The sequence below is a fragment of the Diospyros lotus genome, chromosome 4 (assembly GCF_014633365.1).
Source record: "Diospyros lotus cultivar Yz01 chromosome 4, ASM1463336v1, whole genome shotgun sequence".
Classification (NCBI taxonomy): Eukaryota; Viridiplantae; Streptophyta; class Magnoliopsida; order Ericales; family Ebenaceae; genus Diospyros; species Diospyros lotus.
This window is the reverse complement of record NC_068341.1, coordinates 5,996,185-6,018,694: the sequence shown is the minus strand read 5'-3', so window position 1 is coordinate 6,018,694 and position 22,510 is coordinate 5,996,185. Positions and strand designations below refer to the sequence as shown.

Genomic DNA, 22,510 nt, shown 5'->3' with positions numbered 1-22,510 from the left:
ATGCTAAAAATTAGGGATCAGGGGTTGGTGCTAAAATTGTCTTAACTCAAGTGTTATTCAATTCTATAATCTCAAATTCAATATCTATTTTAATTTATGCCTTGTTTTATTTCCTAACATCTGTTATCTAAAAATCCACAGAAAATGTTGTGTTGCCAATTCATCTAGATGCATGTGTTTGTGTGTGACATTCTTTTTCTTTTACCATAAATAAATCTCTCAGTGGATGAGTTGGACTCATCTAGAAAATATAAATTTAAATTTGGACTACAATTGCACTTGTACACTGGCGAGTATAAATCTCTCACCAAAATAAAAGAAAAAAAAATATAATATAAATTTTGTTATATTTTAATTACAGGGTGAGAGTGCAGTCAACACCCTTCCCCATACCCCCAACCCAACCTCCATTCTTGCATATATTTTCTCTCTCTTCTTTCTCTTTCTCAAGCATCGGCCAAACACAGCGCCCCCCATCTTTATCGCTGCCATGAGCCGTTGTCGACCTCGTCCACCATCGCCGAAAGTCACCATTAACCCCCCATCTCCCCCCCAAATCTGGTAGACCCCATATTTCATCTATCTCTCATCTCTTTTCTCCAAAACACCCAAATTTACAAACCTAAAAACACAGTATCGTTCGCCATCCGCCATCGACCGTATCCGCCATTGCCACTGCGACCACCACCGTTGACCACGCCCACCACTGGCCGTGCGAGTTGCCGTCGATCGCCCACCATCACTCATCTTGCATTGCATCCACCATCATCCCCTCTCATCTGTTCAACTGTCGAACGACCATTGCACTCCTCTCTGTTTGACTGTCGAACAACCATCGCGCCTGCCACTGCCCACCGCTGTCGACGGATAACCCCAGCCACAACTTACCACTGTCGAAGGACAACCCCAGCCACTGCCTACCGCTGTCGACAGACAACCCCAGCTACCGCTCACAGCCTCTCCTTCACCGATCGTTACTTCCATCGCGATTGATTTATGCTGTGGCTACTCATCTTCTGTCTTTTGTGTTTTTATATATTTTTTTGTTTTCTTTTATTTGATTACGAATTTGTAATGTGATATGTAATATAATTTTTTTGTATTAATTTTTTAATAATTTATAATTTTTAATAATTATTTATATTTTAAATTAAATTTATTAAATAAAATATTTTAAAATGATGTTTTTCAAAATTTCAAAGCAAATACGTTTTCTAATTTTTTGTTTTAAGAAACAGTTTTTTCAAAATGACAAAAAGAACAAGTTTTCAAAAATATCAAAACAAACATTCAAAACAAAAAATTAAAAATAAATTTAAAATTTAAAATAAAAAATTGAAATACGAAGACATTACCACCTAAATTTACTGCAAAAAGTTTAAATTTATTTAAAAATTGCACACGCCCCCCACTGGCTTCTTCGTTAGTCTCGCAACTGCTAATGAATAGTCAATTGCCTTGCAACAACCCTAAAACATCTAGAAATCTCTTACCAGCACCAGCCACTCATTGTAACCAAAAAAATATAGAAAGTCAAAATCATAATTTCATCCACTTAAAGAAAAAAAAAAAAAAGGATTTTACCAAGCAACAATCTCATGCTTGCAATCGGTGATGTAACTTGGCTGGGAAGGTAAAACTTCAGCCGTTTGAGGGGTAGATGGGTAATTGTGCTCATCGCACAACAAATAGGAACGGCAATTTCAGTCGCCCCCGCCCTATGAATTCAGTTCAGGCTTGTCGTTTCTCCTTGTTGGAACTTGGGAAACAAGCGCGCCATTAACTGCGCCAAACAATGGTACTCTCTCTCCCTCTATCCCGCAGCATGCGTATTCGTATTTGCTTGCATTACCTGTTCGATGAATCTCGGTTCAGTGTCGTCTGTTGCCTTTCCTTAGGGTTTGAGTAATTTCATTACGCTGGATCTGGACTCGTCTCTGCATCCATGATTGGAGACACCTGAATCTGATCCGATTTCGACGTTATATCTGCAAATGACAGTGCTAATTAGGTTGATTATTGTCGTTTTCTTTCCGTTTGATTAAGCAGAACGAGTAGAGGAATTACTAATCGAGCTATGTCCGACTGTGGAAAACGAACCTCTACCTTGCTATTTGGCTTTGTGTGGTGAACTTTGAGGACTAGTTTGAAAATGATCGTTTCTGTACCTTCCAGTTTTAACCACTCACGAAGGAAGGATAGGTGTTGAGTTGGGGTATGGTTTCAGATTGCGTTTCTTACTCCGCACTTTATCAATGGATTTGGACATTCGGAAATGCCTTGCCCAATTTCCGAAATTAAAACAGTTAGTCAATTAATTGACAAATTATATGTCATAGAAAAATCCGAAATCAATGTTTTTTTTTTTTTTTTTTGTTGGGTAAGGTTGCAAGAGATATTATCATATATTCGCTTGTCTAAGCATTTATAAAATTATTAAATGAAGTTAGGATTTTGTTTTGCTTTCCCTTGTTTTAAGTGAGCAGTGCGGCCTTGTGAAATTATTTGTCTCAATAAGAAAGATGTCTATACGAAATTAAGAACAACAGTTTTGGGAGATAAATTCCTGTCACTGCCACGTGTATAAGCAATGATGTGGAAGTGTGTTGATGTTTGACTAAGGCAATATAGCGTAATGGCTAGTTAAAGCGGCCAGCTATATATGATTTATGTTGACAAGCACTTCTAATACATTGTGAGGTAGTGAGACACAATAATGGCCTGCATGACAGAATTTATTGGAAGCAACGGGCCAATTTGAACTCCTGGCTGAACACATGAAGTATTAAGTATAAATATCTCTAACATAAATCTCTTATAGCTGCATGCCTTAAATAGCCATAACAGGGGATTTCATAATTTCTGTAGTTTTGTTAAAAACTCAAGTGCTAAATGCATCTACAGTTACTTAATACCTTCGATGTCTTGCTGGAACATTTTGAGAAATAAATCATACCCGATTAAGTGCATAACATTTTTGGATTGATCCACTGTAGTATTCGCTGCATAGAAGGTATTAGTAATGGTTCCATTCAGAGATTTGCAGAGATTCCATCTTCACTTCAATCCAGGATTGGCCATATTGTTCTTATTGATTACCGGGTCAGTTTTATGATGTCGTCCTTGTTTTCTAGTATATGGATGCCTCACGCATATGCCCATAGTTCGTTCTACAATTTAACCAAAGTCCACTGCTTCTCTTCTGTCAGTACTGGAGGCACTGACAAGGCAATTTGGCAGAATTCCAGGTGGAATTCTTGGGTTATCGGGGAGGGGGAGAGAGAGAGAGAGAGAGAGAGAGAGAGAGAGAGAGAGAAATTTAGAATATTCTCATTGCTTGCCTGCTGTGGACGTGGCCCTTACATATGTATAAGCAGTTGGGGTCCTTCTAGAAGGTGGCCCCACCATAGTACAGCCTTCTAACGGCTGCTAACGCCTAATTGCATGCAAAAATACATAAATGAAATATAGAATTTTAAGGGCCTTGACCAAACTACCCTTGGTTGTGTGACAATATGAGCCCTTAGAGACATTTCTTGTCCACAAGAAATTTATGGTAGCCTGGTTACTTGGGGAAATTAAGTGAGCAGCTTCGAAAGGTATTCTCATGAAGTGTTGTCCAGGTGACAGTTGGTCCATTGTGCCAATACCTATGTGATTGGCATAGAATTATGATGAAGTACCCTTTTATCTAGCATGGCCAAGGGTTCTGTCTCCTTTGGAAGGTCTTCCTCTAACACTGGCAAATCTGAGCTAATTGAGTTATGGGGTCCTACTGAATTCTACTGACCGTTTCAGTAGCGACACATGGAAGACAGGGTGGATTCCCATCCCTTTTGGGAGTTGCAATCTGTAAGCAACCTTCCTTATCTTGGCCAACACTTTAAACGGCCCAAAATACTTTGGGCCTAGTTTGGATGGGGTCTGTCCAGTGAATAGATGCTGTTGGAATCTTCTCACCTTTAGATACATCATATCCCTTTCCTCAAAACTCCTCTCGCTTCTTTTCCAATCTTCCATCTATTTCATTCTATTTTGTGCCACTGTAAACTCCTTCCTTATGATTTGCAGGGCTTTCTGTCTTTGCGTTAGGTGCTGGTCTACTATTAACTCCACATGTGAGTAGTGCATCACTGCTGGGATCAGTGGGGGTTTGTAACCGAATAGCGTCTCAAAAGGGGACCTTTTGAGGGAGCTATGGTAATTAGAATTGTAGCACCACCGGTCTAGGGGCAGCCATTGGTTCCAGCTATCGAGTTTGGAGAAACATACACACCTTAGGTAGGTCTCAAGACATTGGTTAACACGTTCGGTTTACCCATCTGTCTCAGGGTGGTATGCTAAAGACACGTGCAACCCTATCCCCAATTGTTTGAACAATTCCCTTCAGAAGTTGCTAGAGAACACCTTATCCCTATTCGAGGTGATGGACATTAGTAGACCATGCACCCTAATCACAAGATCCAACAATAGTCGAGCCACCTCCTGGGTTGTAAAAGGGTGGGCCAGGCTTAGGAAGTAGCTGAATTTAGTCTGCCTGTCCACCACCACTAGGATAGTGCTCTTCCCTTCAGACCTAGGAAGCCCCTCCACAAAGTCCATTGAGATTTGTTGCTAGGCTTGCTCTGGTATTTTCAGGGGTTGAAGCAAGCCAGGGTTTGGAACCTGTTCATGCTTACATTTTTGGCAAATAGTACATCCCAACACGAAAGAAGTAACATCCTTTTTCATTTGTCGCCAATAAAATAGTTGTCTGACCTTGTTGTAGATAACGTTCAAGCCGGAGTGTCCTCCAATGGGTGATGAGTGTAGAGCTTGTAGGATCCTTGTTCTGAGTTGGTTGTCCTCCCCAATTACCAATCTCCCCTCTTACCTTAACAACCTTGCCTTCAAGGTATAATCCTTGTGTTCTAGTGGTCCAACTGCTAATTGAGTCATCAGGTCCCTAGCCCATGGTGTATGTTCATAACTACCAGACACCTCCTTGACCTAATCTGGAACTTTTGCTGATATTGCTTGGCACTCCCTCTTTTCCTCCCTTCTTGACAGTGCATCAGTCACGATATTCTCCTTCCCCCATTTCCTATATTGAATTGTATAATCCAATCCCAACAACTTTGTCACTCATTTCCTCTGTAGTTGAGTGTGCAGCCTTTGCTCCCCTAGGAACTTGAGGCTCTCATGATCGGTTTTGATAATAAATGGACTTCCCTCCAAATAATATTGCCATTTCTCTACGGCCTTGAGGACTGCTATCAATTCCTTGTCATAAATGCTTAGTCCCAAGTGTTTGGGAGCTAAGGCTTGGCTGAGGAAAGCAATTGCCCTCCCCTCTTGGACTAGGACTACTCCCACTCCTGTGTCACATGCATCCGTTTCCAAGATGAAAGACTTGGTGAAATTTGGTAGGGCTGATATGGGTGCTTGGGTCCTTGCCTCCTTGAGAGCATTGAAGGCTGTCTCAACCCTGTCACTCCATTCAAATTCGTTCTTCTTAAGCAGTTTTGTTAAAGGTTTGCTAATCACCCTATATCCTTTAACAAATTTCCTATAATACCCTGTCAAACCAAGAAATCCCTTGAGCTCCTTGATTGTTTTGGGTGTTGGCCACTCCACCATTGCCATGATCTTCTTGGGGTCTATAGTGACTCCTCATGTTATTACGTGCCCTAAGTATTCCACCTTTCTTTCAGCAAAGGTACACTTAGATTTCTTTACAAACAACTTGTTAGACTTGAGGACTTGAAAGGTGGTTTGGAGATGGGTTAGGTATTGTTCCATGGTAGGACTATATACCAAGATGTCATCGAAGAAGACTAAAATGAATTTTTTGAGGTAGGGATTGAAAACATGGTTCATTAGTGCCTGAAAAGTCGCAGTAGCATTAGTTAGGCCGAAGGGCATAACCAAGAATTCGTATGGCCCTTGATGGGTGCGGAATGCGATTTTAGGTATATCTGGGCAGCCCATTCAGATCTGAGGTCCAACTTTGAAAATATAGTTGCACCAGTTAATTCATCTAACAAATTGTCTATGATTGGGATAGGAAATTTGTTTTTAATGGTGTTGGAATTGAGTTGCCTATAGTCTATACTGAATCTCCAGCTCCCATCCTACTTCTTAACAAGAAAAATAGGGGATGCAAAAGGGCTTTGACTTGGTTGGATGATGTTTTTGGAAAGCATGTCCTTAACTAAACGTTCAATCTACGCCTTTTGGAAAGGAGAGTATCTGTAAGAATGGACATTCACAGGCTCTGTATTAGGTTTAAGGTGAATGGTGTGCTTTAGGGGACGGTTAGGGGGCATAGATGAAGGTTCAATGAACAAGTCCTCAAATTCAACCTAGAGAGTTTGTAAGGAATCATTAAGAGTTACCTCGCTTGAAGAATCAATGAGGGCTTCTATCTTGAACCACTAGTTATCCTTTCCCCTGGATTTGCCTCGCTTCTTGCACCCATTTTCCACCTCCACCGCATACACCAAGTGCAACTGAGCTATGGCTTCCTCTTCTTGTTCAAATAGTTTTTGCAGGTGACCCCCTGAAATGGCCTTGCAGTCCCTTTCTTCCATGTAATTGGCCAACGTTAACCTCCTTCCTTATTTTTCGAACGTCACCTCTAAAGTATTGAAATCAAATATCAAGGACTCACAATTCTCATCCAGTCAAGACCCTACACTATATGGCACCCCCCAAGCTGTAGAATCCTTAGGTCTACAAAAAACTGATACCCCTGTATTCTCCAAGTGAATCCTTGGCATCTATACCTTCTGATCATTCTGTGGCTGCTGGCAACAGTCACTGATAGGGGTATAGTGGCTTGCAGCTCACATACAAGTTCCTTGGCTGTGTTTTCATCCAAGAAACTATGTGTGCTCCCGCTATCGATGAGAATCACTAGTCTCTTCCTTCCCACAGTTCCTTTAATCTTGATCACCTTCTCCGAGGGTTACCCTTCGAAAGCATGGAGGGAAATCTGTCCCCCTTCCTCTCCTTCATTAACCTCACCCTCGGCCTCATTCTCCTTTAAGTCCTCTTCTAGTTTGTCCTTTTCCTCATCATTTTCTCTTTCCATTTGCATCAGGTGTTTTCGGCATTGGTGTCCTGGGGTGTACTTCTCACCACACCTGAAGTAAAGTCCCATTTGTCTTTTTTGGTCTAGGGTGAGGGACCTTATTGGGGTAGCTTGGATTGGAGCTCTTGGTGCGTAACCTCCTCTATTCACTTGCAGGCTGTTTCCTTTGTACCCTTCTCTCGTAGAGCTATGCTAGCCCCATCCCGATCCCTTTTGAGAGATCTTGTGCTTCTTCACGAAAGCCTCCAAAGACAACTCATGTAAACATGCCTTCTTTGCTGCTTGCCTCACCGTTGCTGGCTGCAACATCTTCACCATTGGCCTAAGCTCGTCATTCAATCCGCTGAGGAAGCTCAATACAAAGTATTGCTCATCTAAGGTTGGATGAGCATGACTAAGTGTCAATAAGGAAGCTCAATACAAAGTATTGACTAAGGCCTTCTTTGCTGCTTGCCTCATTGTAGCTGCCTGCAACATCTTCACCATTGGCCTAAGCTCGTTATTCAATCCGCTAAGGAAGCTCAATACAAAGTATTGCTCATCTAAGGTTGGATGAGCATGACTAAGTGTCGATTTGAGCTCCTCAAAGCGGGTCTGGTATTCTTCCACCGTTCCTTCTTACTTTAGCTTATTGAACTGCTCCACCACATTTGTCAAACTGCTTTCACCAAATCGGGGACAAAATTCCTCCACAAACTCTAGCCCTGTCCACTCATTCCTCCTCCCTCTCCAACTCTGGAACTAGGAATCTGCTATGTCGTTGAGGTAAGCAGTCGCCATATTCACCTTGTTCTCTTCCACCACCCTGTAGTGGTAGAAGAAGCGTTTGCATCTTCTAATCCACCACCTGGGTTTCTCCCATTCGAACACTAGAATCTCCAACTTCGGCATGGGAGAATTGGGCTGATTAATCACATTGTCTCTCAACGTTGCTTTCGCTACAAGCTCCTCCCGTTCCTTCCTCTCTTGTCTTCCCCTCACTTCGGGAATGATTGGCACCACAACTGCCCTTAGTGGGAAATCCATCGGCAAGCTGGCATTTGGTTGCCTAGAGAAGATGGCTAGCGCAGCATTCAATTGCTGGCTTAGCCCGAAGAACTCCTCTCTTAGATGTGAGAAGTCCTCCCTGATGTCTCTTTTGACCTCCAATACGTAAGCTCGGATGCGGCTCACATCCTCCTGGGTATTTCGAACTCCCACTTCAATAGTCTCTAGCCTCTCATCCACTTGTTCGTGGCTATGCCTCAAACCAGCTTTGATAACGTCCAACCTCGATTCCATCTGCTTCATGCGGGTTCCTTCCGCCATGTTTTCCGGCCAGTGATCGGTGGTTCTGATACCAATTGTTAGTACCGGAGGCACTGACAAGGCTATTTGGCAAAATTTCGAGAGGAATTCTTGTGTTATCGGAGAGAGAGAGAGAGAGAGAGAGAGAGAGAGAGAGAGAGAAATTCAAACTATTCTCATTGCATGCTTGTTGTGGGCATGGCCCTTACATATATATATATATATATATATATAAGCAGTTGGGGTCCTTCTAAAAGGTGGCCCCACCATAGTACAGCCTTCTAACGGCTGCTAATGCCTAATTGCATGCAAAAATACATAAATGAATTATAGAATTTTAAGGGCCTTGACCAAACTACCCTTGGTTTTGTGACATCTTCATTGGAGTTAATGGCCTACTTTAAGCTTGCACATACCTCCAAACCACCATGGGTAATGCCTTGCGTTGAGGCTTAAAGATGTAGGCAGCTTTCTCATAGACTGGGTTGGTACTCTGAGTTTTGCTTGACTGATATTAAGCTCTAGGTCTTAATCTGATCTGGTATTTACTGAACGTCTGTCATTAATAATCCTCCGTCTCTACCTCTTTTGTGCCTGCCTGTTTATCTGTCTCTATTTTGCAATGACTTCAAGACATAATACTGTCTCCACCTTCTATGATATTTTGCTGCTAACTAACTTGCAAGTGAGGGTAATTTCAAATGTCTAGAATTTCAACTCTAATAAGGATGACTGTTAAATAATTACTTGATCAGCTATTTCATTCAGTACTATCAAATTAGATTGTGTTACTTGCCAAAAGGAACTTTATTTGCTGTGCTATATTACTAAGTTTCTTGTTGCATATTTCTATTACTAAATAAGTAACAGTTTATGAAGGTTGTTTTTGTCAGTAGCTATTAGGAACTTAATACTTGTATGAGGCCACAGTTAGATCAAGGTCTAGAATTGGAAGGCTGCTGTTAGTAGCAATTCAGGATTGTTGATTTCTCAATTTCTGGCACTCTCAGCTTGAAGGCGAAGTAGGAGGTTGACTATTGGTTGTTAATTTTTGTTGTCGATCTAGCAAAAATAGAGCTGGCAAATTCTGGTGAACTAGGCAAGCCGTCAGGAAGGAATTTACATCAGAGCTGGTGGACCTTAGCTGCGGAATTGAGGTTGAGGCGAGAAGAAAGGCGAGGTCGGAAGCGGATCTTGAGCGATCACTAAACAATAGTGAGTGCTATTTAGGATGGTGACTCAGATTACAGGCGCTATAATCCAGGTGATTATCTAGAGGCGATACTTACAAGTCGAGTCTCGACTGAAATTCTAGGCATTCAAAACTGTAGAGAGGCGGACTAGTTTTACTGATTTCAGGTTTCGGTGAATTTAGGTTGCTGAAGTTAGGAGGCAAATTTTCAAAGGAATTGAACTCTGGAGATGGAGTACAGGTTTGAGACGGAATTTGCTATATTCGACCAAAGATGGACGACTTACCGGGTTTGATGTCAAAGATCTTTCAAGTTAGAATACCAGTGGATCTTTATTCAAGATCCACTGCAGAACAGATTTCAGCTGGAGGTGGAATCCTTCCTAGGACCTCTAGTTAGCAAGAAGTGGATGAACTACCTGCAAAGGATCAGGTTGATAATGAGAGTTGCGATGAGGAGTTCAACAAGTGGGCTTGGTTATGGATTACCAGGTTAGATTTGAGGAATTGAAGTCGCTTATGCTCAATTCTCACCTAACCTTGACGAAGTCTTATTTTGTATCAAGTTTCATTAGAGGACTTAATGATGAGCTACGATCTACGGTGAAAATGATGCATCCTGTCACTGTAAAACAGGTTGCGGAGAAGGCTAGGCTGCAAGAATCAGCGCTGGAAGCCATTTTTAGAGAGCATGGGCTGCAGCTTAAAAATTATTCTAAAAGTAGCCAGCCAACAGACTGATGGTACTTCTAAGACTGCCAATCAAGTAGTGCAGGTAGGAGTGTTCAAAAAAACCAGTGCATCGCGGAAACCGGCCAAACCAAACCAAACCAAACTGGTTGTTTTTTTTTTTTTGGCGGTTCAAAACGGTTTGGTGGTTGTTCAAACTGCATGGTTTGCGGTTTGTATAGTTGGCGGTTCGGTTTTAAACCGAACCGCTCAAGAAAATATAAAAAATATATTATTATAAAAATCACCCCAACAACCCCTACAACCTTTACTATTATAAAAATCACCCTATATTTTTATAAAAATATATAACAAGTTTATAATAATATATAACATTATAATTACCAACAGATTATAATAGTTTATAATAATATATAATTATTCTATCTAATATTTTTATAATATATTATATGTTGTCAATAGTTATTTTCAAATCGCGATAAACCGCACCAAATCAGATCGCAAATGCGGTGCGGTTTGGCCGCACCCAAACCAGACCGCGGTCTGGTTTGATTGGAAAATCGCACCAGCGGTTTGGCTTGCTGAAAATGGTTCAGACCGGCCAAACCGCACCGAGCACACCCCTAAGTGCAGGAAGCTGATGAAGTAGCATTGGAAGAGGAGGATTGCGAGAAAGATAGCTTTCATGCAGCTGATGAGAGGTATGCCTGCGACAGCTATCCTAGGCCAGATCAAATTTTTGACTCTCCATATACTGTCAAAGAAGTTCCGATTGAGAATTTGGATCGAAACAACCTTATATTGGCCCTAAAGAAATTGCTCATAAATAAGGCTGATGAGGTCCTAAGAATGGGGATAGTAGTTGCAAGGAATGAGGAGAAACCTAAATTGGATTAGGCAATTCAAGATAACAAGAAAGGAATGGTAATTGCTAAAGAAGTTATTGAGGTTCCACTGGAGGGAAAATCTGCTGAAAGTGAACCTTTAGTGTACACAACAATTAGGAAGTAAAAGATGTTGGGAACAAGACTTTTGCTGTCTCGATTATTCATATTTCAGTTGGAGAGCTGCAACGTCAAATCAGGTTTTTGCCTGCAAAGAAGTTTGAATTCCTTTATATGATTGGAAATGATATGGTTGAAGGAATGATATGTCAATTGGAACTATTTTCAATTGCAATAGGGAATAGGTGGATGGCTGGACTTGGTGTTGCAATAAATTATAATATGTTACTGTTGAGGAAAAAGAAAAGGAAAAGCAAAAGAAAAGGAAAGTAAGAGAAAAGAACAAAAAAGGTAAAGGAATAAATTTGATAGAGAAAATAGGGATTGGATGAAGAGACCAGTGGCCAGTCGCTATAAGTTCTTGGGGACAAGAACTCTCTCAAGGAGGGGGGAATTGTCTCTCCCCCAAGGATCCCTCAAGGATATAATAGTAATATTATATTATATGTAATTCTCTTTTGGTTGTACTCTTTTGTTGTAGCTATTAGTACCTTTAATGTAAAGCCTATAAATAGGCTACGTAGGTTAGAGAAGACGGAGGTTTTGAATGATAATTGATTTCCAAAATTTTCTCTCAGATTCTCTCTCAAGTTCCCTCTTGTTTCCCTCGGATTTCTCCCTAAATCTCTCTCTCTCTCTCTGCAATTCTCCCTATATCCTTGATGTTAACTCCCTCTTTCTATCTAATTCTCCCTCCAAATTCTCTATATTCTCGATTTCTACCTAAAATACCCTAGCTTAAACCCTAGGAACATGACAAGGATCTAACATTTTGATATCAGGACAAGTCCTTGGCTATTGATACAGTGTTTGTCAGAAAATTGCCATGGCTGACAGAACTCCGATGAAGCAATTCGAGGATAGTTGCAACAAGTTAATGTGACTGTTTCTGATCTCCAGGCTTGAGTTGATTTGCTGGAATCTGGATCCAGTCGAAATCATGATGCGAGTCTTGTGCTGGACAGGAAATTTAAGGCTTCCATGGACGGATTAGCAAGAAGATTGGACAGCTTCATGCTTATGTTCTCCAAACTGCCTCAGGTGAGTTTTCCAAATGATTTTCCTCTTAAGGAATGGCCTGATCCAATCCTCCAAGGAAATGGAACAGTTCCTAGGACAGCTGGTTCTTTGTAGTTCGAAATTGAACATGCTGTAATAAGAGAAACTATAGTTGAGAGAGCTGTTGAAAGAAGGCAGGAAGTACAGGTTGCATCTAATCAGCCTTATTTTCCATTGTCAAGGCTGGAGATACCAATGTTTGACTGCTGAAACCCTAGGTGGTGGATTAGGCATTGTCAAAAGCTTTTCATCTTGTATAATATTTCGTATCAGCAGATAATTACTTTAGCCTCTGCTTTTTCGAATGATGTTGCGGATGCTTGGTTTCAAGGATGGATTCGGTTACGAGATAACTGCTGATGTACAGATTTTGTGGAGGATTTTTGTGAAAGGTTTGGGGACAGAAATATGACGGATGTTGTGGAGGAATTCAACAAATTGAGGCGGGAGAATTATGTCCAGAATTATCAGGTGAAGTTTGAGGAGCTTAAGTCCTTAATGTTGAATCTCAATCCTTTTTTATCTGAGCCATATTTGGTCTCAAGCTTTATTAGTGGCTTGAGCAAAGAATTGAGGCCTACAGTTAAGATGATGCAGCCTAAGATTGTGAAACCGGCAGGTGAAAGTGCCAGGTTACAGGAGCTTACTGTAGAAGCTTTGATTAAGAAGCAGAGAATTCATGTGAGAGGAACAAATTCATATGCCAGTCAGCAGGGGAATCATTTAGTGGCAGTGAATTGCAGATCTAATCGAGAAGCAGCCAAAAACAACCAGAATTACAGGGATATAACAGTTCATCTGACTGTTACTTCAAATCAGCCTACAGGGGGGAAAATTTGGTAGTGTTGAACAATGTAGGCAAGTCGGTTTGTGTTATAAGTATAGAGATAAATACATGCCAGGACATCAATGTAAAAGACAATTGTTATTGTTGGAAGGAGAAGAGGAAATGGAGGAAATTCCAGTGGCTGCAACTGAAATCGAAGAAGAAGATAATGGAGAAATATCACTGCATGCTTTAAGAGGATTAGCAAACAGCAAGATAATAAAGGTAAAGGGAAGGTTCACAATCATAAACTAATGGTGCTGATTGACAGTGGAAGCACCTATAGTTTCTTGGATGAAAATACAACCAAGAATCTAGGTTGCATGCTTACAAGCACCCAACCTCTATCAGTAATTGTGGCTAATGGCAGTATGGTGCTCAGCAAGTTCTCTTGTATCGACTTTCAGTGGGAAATGCAAGTGGAAAGATTTGCAGCCGATTTGAGGTTGTTAAAACTTGGTGGCTGTGATATAGTATTGGGCATAGATTGGATGAAAATAGTCAGTCCAATCAGTTTTGACTTCAACAAATTGGAAGTCACCTTTGAGAAAGATGGGAGGAAGTTGACTCTTGCAGGCAGCCTGCTGCCTAGACACAGGCTTATGCAAGATTATCACAGGAAAAAGACTGCAGAAGATGCTGAAGAACAAGCTGGCACAGTTATTCTCCATGCAAGCCTTTGAAGAAATGGAGTTGCAGGAGAAATCCTGTGAATTTTATGTGACTGTCAGCAGCCATTCTCTGCAAAAATGGGAGGTACATGAGCTTGATTCTTTACACATGCTTTTAGTTGAGTATGAGGACCTCTTTGTAGAAACCCTACCGCCTAAAAGATTGTTTGATCATGCTATTCCACTTAAACCTCATACTGAACCTATCAATATTCGGTCCTATCATTATCCACCAACACAAAAGACCGAAATTGGGAAATTAGTAAAGGACATGTTACAAAAATCCATCATCCAACCCAGCCGTAACCCTTTTGCCTCACTAGTGTTACTTGTAAAAAAGAAAGAAGGCTTTTGGCAATTTTGCATAGTCGTCAATTAAATGCCATAACAATCAAAGACAAGTTTCCCATTCATATTATTGAGGACCTTTTGGATGAACTCAAACATGCCACTATTTTTACCAATCTTGATTTAAGATTCAGTTATCATCAAATTAGAATGAGATCGGAAGACATTCCTAAAAGAGCCTTTCACACCCACCAAGGTCATTTTGAGTTCAAAGTGATGTCCTTCAGGCTAACTAATGCTCCAGCCACTTTTCAAGCCCTTACGAACCAAACTTTTGAGCCCTATTTATGAGATTTCATCATAGTTTTCTTTGATGATATTCTTGTATATAGCCCCTACTTTTGTTCAACACCTTGACCACCTTAAAACTACGTTTGAGGTTCTTAGACTTAACTAATTGTATATGAAAAAGTCAAAGTGTGCTTTTTCTCAAAGGCAGGTGGAATATTTGGGGCATATAATTTTTGATCAAGGGGTGAGCGCTTACCCTAAAGAGGTGGTTGCAATGCTTTCTTGGCCGAGACTTACCAATGTAAAGTCTGTAAGGGGATTTTTGGGCTTATTTGTTAGAGATTATGGAATTATAAGTAAGCCTTTCACAGAATTGCTAAGGAAGGACAATTTTAATTGGAATCCTCAGGCAGAAGAAGCTTTTGAAAAGCTGAAAACAGCCATGAGTCCTGGCCCTACCAGATTTTAATAAACCATTTGTATTGGAGACTGATGCGAGTAAACTGGGAGTGGGGGCTGTTCTTATGCAGGAAGGTCAGCCAATAGCTTTTATAGGCGTAGACTTAGCCCCTAAACATTTGGGGTTAAGCATTTGTGATAAGGAATTGTTGGCTGTCTTAATAGCTGTGGACAAGTGGAGACACTATTTGGAAGGAAGTCATTTTATTATGAGGATTGATCATGAAAGTTTAAAATACTTATTACAGCAAAAACTGTATACTCAATTACAAAAGAAGGGGATGACTAAGTTGTTGGGCCTTAATTATATTATTCAATATAGACGGGGAAAGGGGAACATGGCTGCTGATTCTCTATTCCGATGTTTTGAAGAAGGGACCAATGCTGCCATTACTACCATTGTTCTTGACTGGTTACAGGAGGTGACTGCTAGTTATGAGTTAGCTGACTGGTCTAGGGACTTACTGGAGCAATTGAATATTGATTCTTCTAGTAGACCAGTTTACACATTGGTTAATGGCTTAATCAGGTTTCATGGCAGATTGGTGATAGGAGATTGTGATCAACTCAAGGATAAAATTCTGCAAGCATTGCATGGATCACCTTTGGGAGGACATTAAAGTATTAGAAATACTTATCATAAGGTGAAACAACTATTTTATTTCCCACATCTAAAGGAAAATGTGATGGATTTTGTGTTGGCTTGTGATGTTTACCAACGTTGTAAGCATGAAACAGTGGCAGTCCTGGATTATTACAGCCATTGGCGACACCTGTACAAGCTTGGACAAGTATATCCATGGATTTGGTGGACCAATTTGCTAAATTTGCCCACTTTCTCAGTCTCTCACATACAGCCCAGGAAGTGGCCAGTATGTTCTTGGATCATATTGTCAAGTTACATGGAATTCCCCATTCCATGGTTTATGATAGGGATAAGGTTTTTACAAGCTTATTGTGGCTGGAGCTCTTTAAATCTTTGGGCACAAGGTTGCATTTGTCTACTGCCTATCATAAAGAATCTGATGGACAAAAGGAAAGGGTCAACGAATGTTAGGAGACTTACCTCCATTGTCTCTATTTTCTACTGCCGCGGGTTTGGCACAAATGGCTTTCTTTGGTTCATTGGTGGTACAATTCTTGCTACCATAGCTCCGTTAAAATGTTCCCTTTTGAAGCTCTATATGGTTATAAGTCTCCCCATCTACCTACTACTTTGGAACCAACCTCAGTTGCCGCTGTTGCAGTTGACATGCAGGGAATTAGCAACTGCTCAAAATAGAATGAAGCAGTTTGCTGACTGGAAAAGCAGTGCAAGGGAGTTTGCAGTTGGAGATATTGTTTATCGTAAGTTGAAACACTCCCATTAATGGGCTCTTTCTCATGGGCAAGTTTCCAATTTAAGTCCTAAATTTTATGGCCCTTTTCCCATTTTAGCTAAGTTTGAGACTCTGGATTACAAACTCCAGCTGCCTCTTGACACTCATATTCATCCGATATTTCATGTGTCACTGCTTAAAAAATCAGTGGGAACACAGCCGGTTAGTCTGTCTTTGCCCTCATTTGCATTTGATGCTTCTCCTGCAGGGGAACCTGCCTTAATTGTGGACAAAAGGGTGATATACAGACATGGTTCTCCTTTAACACAAGTTTTGGTTCAATGGACACATTGTCATCCTGACAACAATATTTGGGAATATATCATTCAGTTCCCTCAAGCTGCCTGCCTTCTCTCCATTTCTAGAGGACAAGAAATTTGGGGGGGGGGGAATTGTCAGGAACTTAATATTTGTATGAGGGGTATTTGGCTTGGTAGTTATAGTAGTTGTACTGTAGTAAGCTACTAAAGGTTGTATATTTGACATGGCAGCCTCATTAGTGCCAAATCTTTAACTACCACCTATGTTGAACTTAACTGAATGCAAGCATTATCGGAGTACATTTTCAAAGAACATTCTGTCTTTCTCTCTTGATTCTCTCTCGCCAATCTCTGCTCTTTCTCGTTTTCCGATTCTCTCTCCAAGTTCTTGCTAATTTCTGCCCTAAATTCTCTCAATTAGCAGAGAATTTACCTGTCAGATCTGAGTACCTGACATTAGCATCAACAATGTTCCTTATTCATTGGGTTAGCAAGCCTATTTCTTTGAATTGGGTTTATAAAGATTTTAATTAATGTTTTTAAACTAGAATGAAGAATATAAAATAAATGAATATTGGGATAGAGAGAGAAAACATGGTGATTTATAATGGTTTGGCAAATCCCTAATCTGTGTTTACTCTTCTATCTCCAACTACATATTTCAATGCATTATCTTGAAACCACGAGATACAACCGCCAGTTAATCTGGTGTTGACTCACCAACAATAGTTTTTCTATCCCAAAAACTCTCCAAAAATATACCCAAGAGTTTCATCACAGAAATGCTTAAAAAATCCTTGCTAGTTGATTTGTTGCTAGCACTTGCAAAAATCCTCCCAATGAACTCTCACACTACTAGGAGTAAAGAATACAGATGAATGGTCTCCCAAAAGATCTAATAAAAATAATGAAGCTCACTCAATATAAGGATATTGTAGAAGAGCCTAGGAATATGAAAACAATAAAAATGAAGAACTTGAATGTTTAGAATTTTCTCTTAATCTTTTTGTTTGATTTATTGTGATTTTGCTTGTAAATCATCAGCTAAGAATGGTTTGTTTATAGCTAGAATTTATTGGATATGCTCCTCTAGTCATTGCCCAACATTTCCGTTAAAAATCAGTAATTTTTGGCTTCTGGTCTAAATTGGAAAAAAAAAAAATGTAACATTAGAGTCTGATAGCTGACTGACTGCTGTCCACTTGGAGAATCGATTGTAGGGATCTACTAAAGGCTTCAGAATGCTTGAGATTTTAATCTAGTTTGTCTATCTACTGTTTCATTCTTATTTACATGTAGGTCTTAAGTAACATTACTTAAGTCATACATGTAAATAAGGAAGTGCCCCCATTTGAATTCAATAAAATATCAAAAAATTAAAATCCTTAAGAATAGGATTCAAATATGTTTCAATGTACAAACTTACAAACTTTATGCAGTTTAGCTTCTATCTTCATCACCAAGATGAGAGGATGTGTTTCCAAAAAAAATCATTAAACATTGTTTTAAGAGAAATCCATACTAAATAATAAAAATCCAGAAAATATTTTCCTCACATGAAATCATTTTCTACCTCTTGTTGTATGGATCACTCTCCCAGATTTAGAAAATGTTCAGGACCTTCCAAATATGTCCTGTTTTCACTGTTTCATTCTTATTTCATTCATGTTTGGTTGTTCACGATATGTTTTAGCATATCAAAACCAAACTAGTCAGAACTCTTGAATTTTCTGCTATAAAGGTCTTGAACTGTAACTTTTCCACTGCAAGATGTCAACAGGGTGTTAAGAAGCTGCAAATAAGTACTTTTTCCTTGATTTGATTTACTTGAAAGCTTTAACTTGTGTACTGATCTGAGTTTTTTCAATTGACTGAGAATGAAGTTTTTAACAAGAAGCGTGTGCTCATCCAGTAGTTGTATACATGTTGCAACATTTGACTTCTATTGTGTGTGCGCGTTTTAACAAGAAGTATGCGCACATCCCAGTAGTTGTATACATGCTGCAACATTTGACTTTTATTGTGTGTGTGTTTTAACAACAAGAAGTGCATATCACATCCAGTAGTTGTATACATGTTGCAACATTTGACTTTTATTGTGTGTATGTTTTAACAAGAAGTATGTGCACATCCAGTAGTTGTATACATGCTGCAACATTTGACTTAATACTCACTTTTTTGTCAGCAGGATGGGCATGATGCAGATGATCCCAAACAGAGTACTGCTGATATGACTATATTCGTAAGTTTCATTGCCATGAGAAAATGCAAAAGTTTTTTGTAGTTTATGTTTCTTACCAATTGTTTCTTATTTAGAATCAACACTACTAAAGAAAACCACCTCTATGCGGCTATAAGAATGGCAAAGTAAAGGGATGTTCCTTTGGTAGGGTGGGAGGTCAAGATTTTCTTGTTCATGTGGTTATGGGTGTCTACATGAATTAACTTGGGGGAAGCTGTGGGCTCGCTGAAGACCTGCTAATGGGAAAACAACTTGAGTTCAACCTACTTTGGTTTGTTTATGGATGAAAATGTAATAAAAAATACATTTGTTCCAAATTTTATAATAGCCATGATTTTCCTTTTTTTCACAACAATAACGATCACAAACCTTAATTCGACTATGTGGGGTCTCTTTTTTCTTTCTCCTTTTTCCAAGTTGTTGCTGCATAATTAAAGATAATAAGCCACAGCACTAAGTGAATTTTTTTTTATTGCTTCTTTCAGGTGCAAAATCTTCTGCAGCAAATGGTAAGTATGTTACTTCTCAAAATTTTGAGGCTTTCCATTTGGAATAGTTCCACTTCCATTGAACTCAATTTATTTGCCGACACTTGAACTTAATGCAGCAATCTAGGTTTCAGACAATGTCCGAATCCATCATTTCAAAGAATATCCTTTTTAATCTGTCCATGTTAACTTCATTATAGTAGTGAATTCAGTGCTTGATGACCCCAGGAACTATAATGATTGCTTTGGTGTTTCTACGCATTTAATACTTCGCTTGTCCTTTTCCCCCATTTGTGGCACTTCAGTTCATCTGCTTTAAAAGATTCATAAAATTCTTCCATACTGTGTCTGGGCCACCAAGGGGAACTCATAAAGATCGGTACCCATCACTTAATGTTTTTCCATGACAGATGGAGTACTATTTTTCTGGCAACGACTTCATTTATTTCTATTACAGTTACTATGTGGGGATGGGGATGCTAAATAATTCAAGTGCACTTTCATGTAAATGATACGAGAATATTGTACTCTCTCTCTCTCTCTCTCTCTCTCTCTCTCTCTCATACGAGGTGAACGGGAATGCCAAATGCAAAATAGAAAACTGGCTTCCAACCGGAATATTTCCAAGAGATTGTACGCTTATAATTGCTGGATTACATTTTCTTTTTTGCCCTTATTGATACACAATGATACTGAGGTATTCGATTCCTTAACTGCGATGCACTTGATGAGATGGGGAACAGGATAGACGAGCTGGAGCAGAGCATCAACGAATTGAGGGCAGAGATGGGGCAAGAAGGGTCTCCTTCTCCTTCTGCTCCCCTGAAGACAAAGGAAGATCCCAAGGCAGCTGATGATTCGGCATAAAGATGATTGACAGCATTGTGTGTTGGGTTCTCTGGCCAGATTTGTTTTCTTACAATATTTTTTAAACTTTGGAACTAAATTTCATTCTTGTACTCCGATTGTGGTTGAGGCGTTTGAGCGACTTATATGTTGGTGCCTTTACTCTATAGAGCATTGCCGCTGTTGTGAATGTGTTGCGAGGTTTGGTGATAATTTGCCGTAGTTTTGGTTTCGGGTTCTTAAAACCATCGACTCTGAATGCCAATGAACTGGATCTTCAAATTATGCATTTTTGGTACAAATCACAAGAGGAAATGATGGCAACTTGATCGGATGAATTTCATATTCAATTGAGGATGCAGCTTTGATTTTTCTTTTTATGGTCGGAGTGATGAGATGGGAAAATGGTGGGTGGGTGGGTGTGTTGGGTGTTAGTCTTTTTAAAGAAATGAAATAAGCTGCTGCGTATGCACGCAGCCTTTTGAGTTGATATGAATGTGATGATGATGATGATGATGGAGACGCGTGAGGCGTGGCTTTGCTTGCCTTGAAGATGCTGAAACTGCCAAGTGGTGGTAGGATGCCAATTCATTGGGGGTATTGGCTGTCCGAAATTGATAGATAGAGACACGTCTTGGCAACTCCCAATAAACATTATCAATTATCGTCCCACACAAGAGAAAGAAAATATATATTAATATATTGCCAACTCTTTATGTCAGAATTTGCTGGAATAGGCATGTAACATGAACGGTAGTGAATCGCTTTATTCACCCATTTAATAAATGTTTATGTTCGTACCTTAGAAATTCTGAAACACCAAGTTGTTTCACGTGGGTAAAAAAAAAAATATTGAGCGATCAATTGAAGAAGCATTTATTTTTTAACTCATTATACCAAGTCAATGGATAAAAAGTCAAATTTAACCTTCCCAATTTTCTGTCCTATCTTCTCCTTTTCCACGGAAGCATCCCCCCCCCCCACCCCCCACCGCGTTTTGTAACCCCAAATATCAAATCTCACAACTCATTCCACATTGACAGAACTCATAATTCCTAAATTTGCGCTTGCACATATTACGTTAATTTCCAACACATAAATAAAACAAAGTAAGTTGTTGAATTAGCTAGCAAGACACATCTAGAAATTAACATGACCAAAACAATAATAAAAAAATCAAAGGGATAGAAAAGTTATGTTACGCGAAAATGGAAACCAGAAACGCGTGAAAATAAATATTTTTTTAATAAAATAAACATAAATAGGGTTCAAAACGAAAATAAAAACGTTTTCGAAATAAGAAAACGACTCTTATGAAGTGTTTTCGTGTAACACAGTGGAAACGTGTCTTTAATATGTGATCACAAAAAAGTATTTTTGACATTTAATATGCAACACATAAAAAAAATAAAAAAGAGAATTCTCACCCCTCTTTCACTAAGTGAGACATACATATTTCGAAATCACTGTTATTGTGCACTTTTCAGTGTACGTGCATTATTATGTCAGGGAGGTAAATTGTCGGTTGGGTCATATAGGACGAGGATTGAAGTTGCAATTCACTTACACTGTATATTGCTCATCCAACTATAACTTGAGCCATAGAATAGCCACAGAAAGTAAAAGGAAAGTGTAACACATTCGTTTCTCAAAGCATAAATTTGACGAGATAAATCTACAGTAGTTACAGATTCAGAAAGAAAAAAAAGAACAAGATGCAACAGTAAACTAAACAGTGTTTAGCTTACAGAAAGGGCTTTTATTGATAGCATAGAATCATTAAAATAAAGTAGTTTTGTAGAAGAACATTAAAAACAATATAATAATAATACACTGAAGAACAGTGATGAAATTACAATAAGTATTCGCCCCATTTTTACATAAGACTGATACAATCCCATCGTAGCCCACAAACCAAAACTCAGTAATATTATAATTTTGAAAACAAAAAAAAATTGGCTAAGAAAAAGAAAACCTCAACGCCGGCAGCGAGTGATGGCGCTGCAGCCGCGCTGGTATGGGTTGGCGGAGCCGCCGCGCCGGCAATTGTAGTACGAGGCGCCGCGCCGGGAGCAGGGTACCCTGTTCCTGCTCAGAGCACCGTAGCTGATGTACCGCCTCCCCGCTAGGATGCGCCGGTTGATCTCCGAGTCCATCTGGAACTCCTCCTCCTCCTCCTCCAGCGCCATGCACTCCGCCATTGATCCCCGGCACTCCCCCGTCGCCGGCGCCGGAAACCACCCCACCTGGAACTGGCTGTATCCGCCGTCAGCAGCAGCAGCAGCAAAACTCACACCCGATAACGAAATTGAAATCAGTACTAACAGTGCACAAATCACGAGAGAACCACCCGTCGGCTTCCCCATGTTTTCTATTTTTGATATCTCTCCCTCTCCCTCTCTCTCTCTCTCTCCGCGTTGAATCAAATGAGTTTGGGGCAGTGGGCAGCTTTT

At 39.8% G+C, this 22,510-nt stretch overlaps 2 protein-coding genes across 3 annotated transcripts; one reads left to right on the top strand and one right to left on the bottom strand.

Annotated features, from left to right (window-relative positions):
• The first annotated feature begins 1,697 nt into the window (after positions 1-1,697).
• On the top strand, positions 1,698-20,247 carry LOC127800823 (heat shock factor-binding protein-like). Of its 2 annotated transcripts, none has more exons than XM_052335659.1 (5): positions 1,698-1,798; positions 18,670-18,723; positions 19,209-19,232; positions 19,331-19,373; positions 19,936-20,247. In XM_052335659.1, the coding sequence occupies exons 1-5, from the start codon at positions 1,796-1,798 to the stop codon at positions 20,076-20,078; spliced, it is 267 nt and encodes an 88-aa protein (XP_052191619.1). In that variant the 5' UTR covers positions 1,698-1,795; the 3' UTR covers positions 20,079-20,247. The 2 variants fall into 2 exon arrangements, with proteins under 2 accessions (XP_052191619.1, XP_052191617.1); XM_052335657.1 differs by having other exon boundaries at positions 1,714-1,798; positions 18,667-18,723.
• Positions 20,248-21,766: 1,519 nt separating this feature from the next.
• On the bottom strand, positions 21,767-22,510 carry LOC127798921 (rapid alkalinization factor-like). The gene has a single exon (XM_052332569.1). It carries the CDS (start codon positions 22,421-22,423, stop codon positions 22,034-22,036), a length of 390 nt encoding a protein of 129 aa, XP_052188529.1. The 5' UTR covers positions 22,424-22,510; the 3' UTR covers positions 21,767-22,033.